The sequence below is a fragment of the Lacerta agilis genome, chromosome 12 (genome assembly GCF_009819535.1).
Source record: "Lacerta agilis isolate rLacAgi1 chromosome 12, rLacAgi1.pri, whole genome shotgun sequence".
Classification (NCBI taxonomy): domain Eukaryota; kingdom Metazoa; phylum Chordata; class Lepidosauria; order Squamata; family Lacertidae; genus Lacerta; species Lacerta agilis.
The window spans coordinates 1,322,320-1,336,295 of record NC_046323.1 but is presented as its reverse complement, the minus strand read 5'-3'; the positions used below and the strand labels follow the sequence as shown (position 1 = coordinate 1,336,295).

General features: G+C 41.9%; 1 protein-coding gene across 1 annotated transcript in view; it reads left to right on the top strand.

Annotated features, from left to right (window-relative positions):
- Nucleotides 1-13,976, top strand: part of CNTNAP2 (contactin associated protein 2) — a 936,385-nt gene that overhangs the window by 504,437 nt on the left and 417,972 nt on the right. Inside the window, exons 5-8 of the mRNA XM_033166345.1 lie at nucleotides 1,525-1,734; nucleotides 3,915-4,099; nucleotides 6,313-6,456; nucleotides 9,103-9,367. Coding sequence (XP_033022236.1) covers nucleotides 1,525-1,734; nucleotides 3,915-4,099; nucleotides 6,313-6,456; nucleotides 9,103-9,367 — 804 coding nt within the window. The remainder of the gene's footprint in view (nucleotides 1-1,524; nucleotides 1,735-3,914; nucleotides 4,100-6,312; nucleotides 6,457-9,102; nucleotides 9,368-13,976) is intronic.

Here is a 13,976-nt window from a genome sequence, read left to right as displayed (position 1 = left end):
CTACATGCCGTATGTTACAAGTGGCTAATTTGAGTTTTGCATTTATTTATGAACTAATTCCTACACTCGAATGTATAATTCATAAGATGATGTGTGGATAGTGTTGGCTGCTCTTTCTAGACAAGGACTGTTTCTTACAAGGGGTTTATCACTGCAAGCTTTTCTCCTTCTTTCTTTTTGCTTGCAGTGAAGCAGGCTGCATGCAGTGGGCTTCAACATATCCTTGGACTTTGCTGTATGGCCCTAAAACTATGTGTGGATATATTTTATTGCTGGATTCATGTTTTATTTATGTGATTACATAAAGGCTCAAACTTCGAACCCATTTGAGAAATAAAGGTAGGGCAGTCATCGCCATCCCAGAGATATTCAGACCCTGCAAATTGTTATGGTGTAATAGCTAAAAGTGACCAATGAGTCATTATGTTCTGGGTTCAAGTTTAACCTCAGCTAATAATTTAGAAAATGCCACTCCATGGTCCCCATTTGCAATATGGCAATAATAATTGCGATAGCTGACAACCCTTAAAGAATTGGTTTAAGAATTACTGAGAATTACTACACTCCAAAGACTTGAAATGTGGCATGGAAATGTTTGGAAAGTTTTGAGAAAGGACATTTTAAAGACTTGGAATATTTAAAATGATAGCAACTTGAGTGCAGATAAGCCAATGACTTAAGAACCATAAATGCTACATTTTAGAGAAACTCTTCTCTGCCTTGGGCTCTTTTTTTAGGGGGGTGGGGATTATAATTTAATAAATAACTAATACACAGATTTTAAGAATCATTTGAAGTAAGAAAACCTCACTCATTATTTATTATATATAAGTATAATCTAGGATTTACAAACTCTGATTCTGGCCCAAAAAGGCTTAATCACCCCTACCTTCCACTATACCCAATTTATCACAATCATCATCATCATCTGCTGTGTACCCATGACATGCAAACATAGCCCAGGTGTTGCAAAGGTGAATAAAATTTCTGACATGGAGCATTCACACAGGTAATTGCTTTTCGGAGGTCTTCATGTAGTGGTCATTACTTAAACTAGACCTATAGGTTGGAGGAGCATTTGTCCAGAGGTCATCCGGTCTGCTGATGGTGTGCAGAACACAGTCTGATTGCTCTGTAACCTTCCTGGGGGATTTTAGGGATGTGATGGCCAGTGGTTGGTCTCTGTGTATTTTTCTGCAAGCAGTCTAGGGCTGGAACCAGCAACTGGGGGCCACAGGTGGAATATTATGTTGAAGCTAAGGCAACCATATTATTGTTTGAGAATGGACTGGGGGGGGGGGAACCATGCTCACCTGTTACTAAGAAGGAAGAAAGCCTAAAATTAAATACTATATTGAGATAATATATTCCTTTTCACATTATTTTAGTAACTTATAGCTGGGCAAAAATGGTTTCAGGATACGTGTTACATTTATTGCATGCTCCAAATATATGTGCCTTTGTTATATGGCCTCAGTAATGCATAACTGCTCAGAAACCATTTTATTTATCTTTTCCCTTTAGGGGCTGATGTTATCAATTTTGATGGCCACGTTGTATTACCGTACAGATTTGGTCACAAGAAGAAAACATTGAAAACGTTGAAAGATGTGATCGCTTTGAAATTTAAAACCTCTGAAAGTGAAGGTGTAATCTTCCATGGGGAAGGCCAGCAAGGAGACTATATCACCTTGGAACTGAAAAAAGCCAAACTGGTGCTTAATTTAAATTTAGGTAGGATTCAGGGTCTTGGTTTTTTGTTTTAAAAATGCATATTAATTAGCTTTGCATTAATTTGATTGAAATATACAGCACTGGGCTTTATCCTTTTCCTCATCTTTGTTTTCTGTTTCCCATGCTTCTCCGTTGAAATCAGTTGCTGGTAGCAGTGCAACCTCTTCTACATTTGGAATGAATATGGATTGGTTTCCAAAGCTTTAGTATTTTGTCCTAACCCTTCCCCTGCCAAGACCATCAAAACCCTGACACCAGAAAAAAGGTGCATCCTTATTATGACTGTGGATAGGCTTCTTCTTGGACTCTGGCTCTCTGTCCCTGGCCATGTTTTTGTCATGGATACTCCTTCATATCACAAGACTTGAGTCCTGACACTCTGAACTGTCGTATGAACTGGGATCAACATAAACAATGCCCTTGTTATGCAAAGAAGGGTTCTGTGGGGAGAATATGTGGCCCAGTGGTTAACACCAGATGGGAAGGGTATGAATAATAAAATTATTAAAGACATGATGTGGGTGAGATGCCTTAAATGAGCTCTTGCATAATTCTGGCACAACAATCTTCAGATTGTAATTGTTTTTGTCCTGTGAATGGAGAGTTTCTCTCCCTCTTTGTCTCATTTACACTCATAAGCCTGCCTTCCAGGCAAGTAATGTTATTTCCATACGCAAGTGGGGAGCCAAGGCTTCAAGAGACTGACTTGCCCAGGGCCATTCTGCGTGAATCCACAGAGCTGAGCTGGGCCTGAACACTCTGGAACCAGCTCAGTAGCCAGGTTTATACGTTATGGTCAGAGACAATTTGGCACCTCATGACTATGGGGGGGGGGATTTAAACTTGAGTCTTCCCTGTTCTTGTCTCTCATTGTCCACTACACTTTTTTTTTTTTTTTTTGGCTTTCTCTTGCCATAAAGACCAGCAATTTTTGCTTCATGCAAATGAGAATAGCATAGCTTTGCCCTGCACAGTTTCTGATGAATGTCTCTGAAATTCTCCTCATTTCCATTTCCTTTCCCATATATTTTCTTAGTTCAGTCAGGTAGTTATCAGGATTATAAATGACATCTCTTACATATGTGCTTAGTTGAGGTGAGAATATATACTCTCAGGTCAGAAATGGGGTTAAGAAGGTTCTGCTGGGAAGAGAAATTAGAAACCAAGAATCCTTTAACACAACACTTGGATCAAATTGCAGACAAAACATGAAAAAATTCAGAAGGTGACTGTGCCACATGTCTCAGGCTTGATTTACTGCTATGTTGTTCTTTATTGCAATTGAAAATCTTTCATTGCTTGACCTCAGTGGCTAGCTCTTGCCTGATAACAGCATAATTTGAAAAATTCAAGGATGCCTATTGGGGACAGAGCTCTCTGTGGCTCTTAGCCATGATAGCCAGATGGAAGAATCTCCGTGTCCAGAGGCAGTACACCTTCGCAGGCCCTGGGGGAAGCCAAAGCGCTTAGTGGCATGCTCTTATTGGGAACTTCCAGGAGTGTTTGCTTGGCTACTGAGAGAAGCAGGATGCTGGATCCATCAAGGCAGTTCTCAAGCTCTTACAGGCTGTGGAAGAATTCTGTGGTATCTCAGGAGGTGGACAAACAAACAGACACCACTTTCCAAAATACTAAGCAGATGTTCTCATGCTTTTATGATCTTGCATGCAAAACATGTGCTCTACCACTGACCCACAGACCTTCCATTTATTGAATCTAGTGTTTCACCACAACTGTGCATGAAAAGTACCTCAGTATTCGCTGTGATCTTATCTGTTACTTTGTCATAAGCACTACTGTTACTGCTTTTTAGCCACACTTCTTTACAGCTGGACTGGCCAACATGGTGCCGTCAAGATGTTGTTGGGCTCCCATCAGCCCCAGCCAGTGTGGCCCATGGACATTGCTCATGGACACCTAGAGGGCACCATATGGGCTATTACTCTTTAAGAGCTTATTCAGACTGTTTGTTTATTCAGAATTTTTGTGTTCCCTAGACACATCCCAAGTGGTTCATTATACGTGATCTAGAAAAAAATGCTACCTTACAAAGAATATAGTATTTGTGAATGACAGGGCATATTTATTGTAGCGGCATAGCAGCAACAGTGGCATGACAACTCACTATGTGGCCTTACATTTGAGGTATTCAGTATTTCCTGCCCTCTTCTTCCTCTCAGGTAGCAACCAATATGGGTCAATTTATGGCCATACGTCTGTGACAACAGGTAGCCTCTTGGATGACCACCACTGGCATTCTGTAGTGATAGAGCGTCATGGGAGGAACATCAACCTCACGCTTGATAGGCATCTGCAGCATTTCCGGATCAATGGGGAATTTGATTACCTGGATTTGGACTATGAGGTAAACAATTCCATCCCTTACTATCCGTATAAATAAACAAATGACGCCCATCAGTATTCATTAAAATGCTTTGAAAATGGTCAACTGATTTGTGCCATCTTGTGCACTTCGAAAGCCCATCATTTAATCTAGTGTTGGTTATCTCTCAATTCTCCCTTATTACTTAGCTCTGTTCTGCTATTACCACAAAGACAAGAGCCACAAAATGGCTTGGGGCATTTCTGTCTGTCGAAGCCCATTGCGATATCAGAGCAGATCAGTCGGTGCCATTGTGAGACGCAACATCAGGGAAGATGTCGTCGCTCAGTGGTGGAGCATCTGCACATTCAAGTTTCAGTCCCTGGCATCTCTCAGTGTAAAAGGATCAGATAGTAGTTGATGGGGTAAACCTCTGAATGAGACCGCAGGGAGTCACTGTCAGCCAGAGCACACTGTGCTGGGGTAGATTGACAAGTAGGATAGAACATAAGAAGAGCCCTGGTGCAGCTGGTCTGGCATCCTGTCTTCACAGTGGCCAGCCAGGTGCCTACGGAAAGCCTACAAGCAAAACCTTCAACTGGCATCCAGATGCACACTGCCTCCAACAGTGGAGGTCATCACACAGCCATCATGGCCATAGTTGCAATAAATGTATCCTCCTTCAATTTGCCTTATCCCTTTGTATCATTGTCAAAGTTGGTAGCCCTGATCTAGTATAATGCAGCTTCCTATGGCATGCAAAGAGGTCAAGGAGGAATCATAGAGTTGGAAGGGACCACATTGGTAATCTAGTCCAACCCCCTGCAATGCAGCAATCTTTTGCCCAACATGGGGCTTGAACCCATAACCCTCAGATTCAGAGTCACTTGCTCTCCTGGCTGAGCCCCACTACATTTTGTAGCCCTTCTACCAGTTGGAACCACCACTCTAGACTGAACAGTCCCATCATCTTCGCTTCCACTCCACATGCCACTAGTTCTCCAAACCTCCTCACATGCTGCCTGCCTCCATCCTGTAAGCTGACATATTCCTGTCAGGGGATTCTACAGGCTGGCACCCTGGTTCCATAACTGAACCTTTGACGTTCCCTGCCATTCCCCCCTGGTGCTATCTCCTGCTCTAGGGCACTTCGCTCCCCCTGCCCCAGAAGTCCTTGACGGTTGTGCTCCTAATGGAGAGGGAAAGGAAGGTAGCTTAGAAGTGAAATAGCAAGCATTTGTTCTAGTAAGGCAGTGTTTAGAAAATTCACATACTCCTTTTGAGAGTTCAGTCTACCCAGCATACCCCTTCTTGGGCAAAGATTATTTGGGTACCCTTTGAAACCCTGTATGCATACCACACTGTTGTAAAGGAATAGCTTCTGGCCCCAGAAAGCTCAATAAGGCTCCAGGCCTTATGTTTGACAATCCACTTATATTTTTTATTTTGGAATTAGAATATAATTAGAATGTCACGCATTGTATTTGGTTTGTTCATCCTTCTAAATCAGGGATGGCTAATTCCTGGCCTAGGGAATTATTTACTGCCCCACCCAAGGCCCCCAAGATTTTTTTGCTGCAGAAGGTATAGGACTAAGGTGAATGGGGAGGCTTACAAATTCACCCTCCCTGGTCATCAAGTTGATTTCTGGATGAGTAGGGAAGGATTGTGAGTGTGCATACGTGTGTGCGTGTGCGCAAATGCAGGAGTTTGGCTACACCCACTGTTGGGTTGCTTCCCAGAACGAATGTGACCCTCGAGCAAACAAACAAAACATTCTAAATAGTGTGTTGAATATGCACAACCTTTTAGACGTTTAGATTTTCTAGTCAACTTTACCTAGAAAATTTAGATAATACCTGAGCTTGACTCCAGTCTATTTCCAATGGAAATTATAGGAATCAGTAGGATATGTAAAGCTTTGCACAAGAACCCACCCTGGTGTTTCCCAGTTGCATCACCCTGCGGATCAAGAAATTGGTGGAGCTGCTGCAATTGCTTGCTGTAGGCAAGAGAACTCCACATCGGAGCTCATGGAACAACACTGGGTCAAATAATATGGTCATAGGCTTGTTATTGATTCATTTAGTTATGTCTTCACTAATATGGGCAGCAGACAATAAAATCAATTCTGCACAGGTTTGTGTCACTTAACATTACCTGTGGTTCTGTGTTTTAAACTAAACTTGTTAATAAAATCCAAGAGTAAATGAATTGTCACTCTATTTTGAAATGTTTCCTGCTTCTTTTCAAAGATCACGTTTGGTGGCATGCCATTTTCTGGGAAGCCAAGTTCAAACAGTAGAAAGAATTTCAAAGGTTGCATGGAGAGCATAATATATAATACCAATAATATCACAGATATGGCCAGGAGGAAGAAATTGGAGCCTTCTAATGTGGTGAGTACATCATTTTGTGATCATCTAAATTGAAACACAGCAGTTTATATTTTTGTACAAATTTACAGCTCCCTTTGCATTACTACCAGATTTCTTGAAATAACTCAGTGACGTGTGAAGGATTGTGAGCTGCTTTAAAAGCAAATTTCATTCATTCTTTTAAATACAAACTGGACCCTTGAAATGTCTTCCTATCATGCAGGGAACTTCCTAGTGACCTGAATGAATGTTGTTAAGCCTCACAGTGGAAAAAGCAATTTCTAATAGCATTTTTGTGCTTTTAAGAAGCTTAGGCAAGAGGAAACAAGCAACACATAATTCTGGTTTTTTCCCCTATTGACCAGTATTTTGAGTTGTTATTCCAAATTTCAGTCTGGTATCTGAGTTTAGGAACTAACATCTTTTTTGAAGGGCACTTTTAAGATATTTACATAATGACACTGAACCAGCATTCTTCTCATAGTTGCCTATTATAGGCACCGATTTTACATGCTACCTTTTACCAGCTGCATGGTTGCTCCCATGCCACATTGGGCAATGTCAGGGGCCGATTTTGGTCTTTCAAATTTCAGTGGCACCTTGTGCAAGCCCAAAATTTCTTCCTGATGCCTCTTGCCCTCCATTCTGATCAATTCACTACGTCATAGCTGTGAAACCCCACAGCGCCCCCTAGGCTTGGTGCCCAATATGGCAGAACCAGTCACACTGCCCTAAATCCGCCTTTGGCAATGTGTGTGTCTTCCACTAAACTCCCCTGGAGGTGGTTGACCACTATGTCCTGGCTTGCTAGGCAACTTCTGTGTAGGCATTATGACATAATGCCATTCGCTGCAGATCCTCTCTTAAAAGGTTAATAACCTAGAGCAAGTGACTCCATTCTCCATTAGGTGCTAAGACCATGGAAATGGATGTAGAATACAATTTCTCCCTGTTACTGATGGTATTTCATTTTCTTCTTATTTAACTCCACGGCAAGACCTGTATAAGCAGTGTTAGTAATGCATGAGTGCTTCAGCAAGAAACGATTGTGAGCTGGTATAATTTGAGGGCTCACTTGATATCCAGTGCAAAGAGAGGCTATAAAAATTGCCATCTCCTTTGTTTCATGCTGAGTTACTTCCATTGCCTTACCTCTAGGAAAACAAGATCAATTTTCTTCTAATTAAATCAGCATAGATTTTCATTTCTCCCCTCTCGCTCTCTTTGTTGCTGTTATTGCCCCATGGGATTAGTTTAGCATTAAAAAAAAGATTACGATGATATGCATTCTTTGAAGAATCTAAAAAGAAATGCTGCATTTTTTGTGGCTCCAAATATAGGATGGCCATGTAGGCCTCACCACAGCTCCACACAAAATTTGCATATGCTGATAAATAGGTATAGATGCAAATTTAGAAACAGCTGTCATAAGGCTCACCATAGTCTGGAAGTCTGTGACCATGCAACCTGTCTTGATGTTCAGATAGGCAACATCAAGGTTCCTCCCCGCCACTCAAATGATGCTTTATCTTAAAACTGGATTTGCACAAGACAGCCCTTAAGATATAGGATGCCTTCAAATAGAGGACTGTCTCCTATGAAGGAAGACCCATGGGCACCCTGTCCAAATGCATGCTATGTCCAGAAGAGAGCACAATGGAGATGCTTCTTCTAACCCATCACCATGTATTAAAAAGAATGGCATGACCTGATCAGTGACCTCATGGGGTTGCATCTTTGGCCACAACATCCACAACATTAGCTGCAACACTAAACTCAGGGATGAATATGTGTGAACAGTTTTCCTAGAACTTCATAATGCATGCCTGTACTCCATGCATGAGGGACACGGGTGGCGCTGTGGGTTAAACCACAGAGCCTAGGGCTTGCCGATCAGAAGGTCGGCGGTTCGAATCCCCGCGATGGCCCATGGGGGTGGGAGTGACCAAGCAGGATTGGACTCCCCACACAACAGAGTTCACTCCTACGTTGTGCAGCGGTTGAGCATTCCTGCCAGCTGCCCTTAGGGAACTAGCCTACGCCCCAGAATCAAGCAAGATTGACCTCCCTGTGCACCATTTGATGTGTGGGGGGGTTCAATCTTGCTTTCCAGTTGCAGGATCTATGTGCACCGCTACTTGTTCCACACCTGACATCACATATGGCATCAGGGATTGGGCCAGTGAGTGTGGTTTTGGGAGAACGTCCTTGTGGGCCAAATGGGGAGGTCCTGGTGGGCCAAATTAGCCACAGGTGAGAAGTTCCCCACCCTTACGTACAGGACTGTTCCAAAGATTGCAACTAGATACTTCATGTGTAGCGCTCTGAACTCTTGAAATTGCCAAGCACACACACAGTATATGTTATTTTACTTTGCATTCCAAGGTTGTTACTAAATTTTGAAATTAGGAGCAAATTTAGATTTCTCAAGTGAAAGTGCACAAGGAGTCCTGTGGGAAGTGAGCAGATTTTATACATTTCTCAAGGATGTTCAGTAACTTTCATACATCCCTCAATAGATCAGCATGCTCTCTTTTGAACATTGTTTTACTAGATTCAGAAGGAAACTTTAAGGTCTCTAATGACTGGGTTTTTTTTTAGAAATATGTCATTTTTCTCTCTTTTTTGGTATTTGTGTATTACTGTTTTTGCTTTTGTTTTTAATAGGGGAATTTAAGCTTCTCATGTGTGGAGCCCCATACAGTGCCCGTCTTTTTCAATGCTACCAGTTTCCTGGAAGTGCCTGGTCGTCCAAATCAGGACATGTTTTCAGTCAGCTTTCAGTTTCGGACTTGGAATCCCAATGGACTTCTGCTGTTCAGCAATTTTGCTGAAGGACTGGGCACCATAGAGATTGACCTGATAGAAGGCAAAGTCAGTGTCCATATCAATGTCACTGGAGTGAAGAAAAGTCAAATAGACATATCTTCAGGTGAGCACCATAAACTCCGAGACTGGTTTTCTTAAAGTCCAGTCATTGTGCTTTTGCAATTTGGAGCTGTTTCTCCATGTAGATTTGTGCTGTAAGGAGACACTGCTTTGGTTGTGGAGGACAAACTGCAATCTTGCATTTGAATTACCGTATTTTTTCGTCTATAAGACGCCCCCATGTATAAGACATTTGGGGGGACTCAGATTTGTGAAAATGGGGGGGAGGTGGCCCCGTGTATAAGATGCCCCCTAATTTTTGTCATTTTTTAAAAGGAAAAAAAAAAAAAACCTCGTCTTATACATGGCCTCAGTGCTACCACAGTTGGAAGGAAACTGCCAGGAGAATTCTGAAGTGGGTGCATTATTTACTAAAATTGGAATTTATATGTTACCTGAATTTAGTATCCTGTATCAGAAACACTGCAGTGCAGCACAAAAGAAGAGAGATAGAAATTGATTCCTCCATGCCCCTAGAGGGGTGTGTGAGTTTGTGTGCTTTATATGTTATTCTGAAGTGAGAAGCTTCAGGGCAACAGCAATTGTTGCCATTATTAATGTATTTATAATGCAGTATTGATGTACATAGCGCCTTATAGAGTAACAGAACCAAATGCTAAGCAGACAGCTGCTCCACTGAGCTTACATTGTAAATTTTGACATTGGGGAAGACCACAGTGAGAGAGAAGGAAGGACAGGAGACTTGTTTTTTTTTAACATTTTCTAAATACAATAAGCAACAATATAATGGAGCAGAGGAAGAGTAGAGTTCGCTCACCAGTGCCCCAAGGACTATGAAACTGCTTAAAAGGGAAACCTAGCATCTCTTTCCTCAGCAGAATGGGATAGCAGTTTCCCCTCTAGATCAGCGCAAGATCAGTTTAAGTTTGGTGCTGGGCAGACAGAGCATCAGATCTTTTGATATGCTTTATACAAGGCATAGGCAAACTCAGCCCTCCAGATGTTTTGAGACTACAATTCCCATCATCCCTGACCACTGGTCCTGTTAGCTAGGAATGATGGGAGTTGTAGTCCCAAAACATCCGGAGGGCCGAGTTTGCCTATGCCTGCTTTATACATTTCTCATCTTGGTAGCTGTTATTTGCCAGGAGCTTGAGAGACGGAATCATGAGTTGCCTTGGCCAATTGACCATCCATAGGGAAGCACTTTTTAGTCCCACTTCAATGGGATCACTGCTGGCTGTGAGTGTAAAGTCCTCTGTGCAGGGAAGTGGGTGACTTGGGCAGCGGGCTGCTCATTTTACTAACAGCTCAGTATTATTTATTTGTTTATTTGCCCCATCTTCTTCCCTGACGGGAGTGTCTAGAGTGAAAATGACACACCTCCCCCCCTCTCTCATTCATCACCATCCCCCTTCCAGTTCTAGATGTATTTTGAGTGTAGAGATACCGGTAATATTTTTTTGTACACAGCTTATTCACTTCAAAGCCACTTGGGGGAGGGGGAGGACAGTAAGGAGGAATGCTTTTATCTGTGGAAGAATCCCATTCTCAGATAAAGAATTTCCCACTCCTTTGCCCATCATTGTTGTTTGCAGAATGGCAAGAGGCTAATGCTGACAACATTTTCAGTGGTGCACGTGATTCCTTTACATTAATATCATGTCTTATATTTTCACTTACTGGAGGATTGTTTGAATGGACTCATGCAAATCAGACAGGAGTCCCGTGATTTTTAAACCTGAAATAAACCAGGACAGCTGTGAACTAAGAAGTGGGGTCAGCACAAACTAATATCCCCAGGTCCGTTCTGTGTAAAACCTTCCCTGAATACCACCCATTGTTCCTTCCCCATGTGAGAGTAGGTGCTTTCTCATATGGGAAGGAGATGCTGAACTCTGCCAAAGATGTTTTAGCAATTTAAAGTTTTATGCCCAAGATCTTAAACATGAAGTAATTATTAAAAATACATTTAGTAATTAGATTTCTTCCTGTTGAAACAATACATACTTTTCTTGCGATAGGGGTATGTAAAAATGAAAAGAAATTGGTAAAATAAGGGCATGAGCAAGCCCTTAATTTAATCATATTTAATTCTAATTAATGACTGGAATATTTTCTAATTGGGAGAGGCTATGCAATTTTGAAATTTTTGTTAGAGTCCAAGCCCATGCATCTTCCAGAAGACGTGAAAAATGTTTCTAATCCAACTATCCTTTCCAAGGTGTCCATGGAGGATGTGAAGTAGCCAACATATTCTTAGTTTGCCAGAGCCTTTGAGAGAGGGCAGAGTTTGCCTTTGCTGCTCTGACCTGACATGTTAGTTTCTCAGCCAATTCTCAGACCACACTCTGTTATACCAACGCCAGTTTTCCAGCTTCTGGCTATCTCTGTATTCTCTATATTACACATGGCAAAGATTTACTGAATGTATAAATTGTTCAGATGGTGGTAGAAACCCACTTAACAGGCACAGGAAAATGTGGTGCAACCTTTTAGAGTAACCAGATGAGATTTTGTTGTCTAGCAGGACAGATGTCTGTGATTTTGATGGGACAAGCTGTTTGTTATTTACTGCTGTGGCAATTGTTTATATACTTGTTGCTCTTTTTTATTATTAAAAAAAGAGGGGGGACACAGAGTTTTCATAAATCCAAAATAAGCCATGTGAGTTGTTAAGAGACCCCATTCTCATCATAAAGCAAAGTAAGTGTTGAGCAGTTCTACTTTCTCCCTGTCACCAATAGCACTTCTCTGTCTTCTCCACACTGGTGGTCTGCGTTCAACCTGGGGATCACAACTTGCTCATGTTTGGTGTGAAATGGTGTGCATAAAAACATGGCTTCTCCAGTTCATCTAGCCCAGGGTTGCAGTAGCTGTCCAGAATCTTAGGCACAGATCTCTGTTGCCAGATCCTATTATGAAAAGTTGAGATGTTGGGGATTTAAGCAGGGGCCTTTTGCATGCCTGCAATGTTCTTTGCCATTAAGCTGTGGTTCTTCCCTATGCTTTCATGCCCCTCCTATAGAAGACAGTTGTCATATATTTGATACGATTCTTGGTTTGTCTACTCCAACTTTGCAAGCACTGCCGCAGAAAGCCACATGATCTTCCTCTCCCCATCCTTCTGGGTCTCATCCTGCCTTAGGGAGAATGCTCATCCCCCTGCAGTGGAAGAGTGCACTACCCCCTCTAGCAATCCTAGGAAGTGTGTAGAGAGGAAGCACTGGTCATCTTTGGGGGAGCATCTGAAGCAGCCCGTTGTTAGTTACCCCACAGTGAACCATTTGGAGTTTGCAGGCTGAAAATAGAATCCATTGCTGTATGAATGCAATGCAGCTGTTGTGCAGGTGGAACAATTTGGGCATGGCTATCCCCCCCTCCTGTCACTCTGTGTAGCTACTCAGAATTATAGTGTGGCCTTTGGCAGCTTGGTATTTTCGAATGACATTAATAGAGTTAAAAGTAAACTTTTATCCTGATTCCTCCTTGAAAGAGCATCACCTTTCTGCTGCATTGTGTTTGCTTTCTGTGCAGTTCACACAACGAGGAGCCAAAATAGACTTGCGGAGAAAACAAAGACTCTAGCCTGTTACATTGGTCTTCAAAAAGATAGCGATTCTTTCTCCTCCTCCTTCCAGACCTCCTTGCACATCTCACCATTTCATTTCGAGATGCTGCAGAAACAGCAGCGTAGATTCACTGGGGTGAAACAGAGAGTCGGAGCGTTCACTGGGTTTCAAAAGCAGATCTGCACAATTGATACTGTCATGAGGAAGTTTGCTCATTAACTCTATGTATTTGGTAAGCTGCTAAATTGCCTCACTCTGGAAACGGCCTCTATAAAAATGCACTTTCTTTTAATATCAGAAAGGTGTTGATGAACTGCAGTAGGTACGGATCTGGCATACTCTGCGGTGAGAAGATTTACTTGCCCAAGACAAAAGAAAGCCAGCCAAAGCTTCTGTGCTGGTTGTAGATGTGCAACTTCTGCAGCCCCCATTCTTTTAAATGTTGCAGAAGGTGTGCCCTGCCCTCCTCTCAGAATACTGAAAATGCTCATCAAATTCTTACTGTGATGTGTTATGACTTACAACAGCTCCAAGCTTGTTTTTTTACATTAACCGCTTAATACTACCTTAACCTCTGATTTTCTGCCCATAATGTAGTCAACTTATGCATTAAAACACACTTCCAGTTTGAGCCTTTAATCTGTTCTACATCAAGAGCCAATCCATGGCCCCCTTAAATGCACAGAATTTATAAACTTTGCTCCAAAAAGGAAATTTCTGTTAACTTTCCTTTTCTAATTTAAATAGTATATGCAAGCTAGATTGAAGACCACCTCATTATGAGGTTAGTCCTGAATTTTACTGTGCCAGCATAAATGGACACAGAGCCTGTCAGTGTATGAATATATAAAGGTATTTTTGAATGACATCAAGTGACGCTTTGGGGAAAGAAGCTTCAAAGCTGGTTCCAGCCAACTATAAGCCCTAAGAGCAAAGGGGCAAAAAAGTGGGAGAGGATTTCTGAAATGATATCAGGTAGATTAGAGAATACAGCAGATGGCTTGAATTTCAGAATATTTCCCTATGACGAAAACTCTGTAAGTAGAAAATAAGCCTAGTAGGTTAGGCTAGAAACTTTTC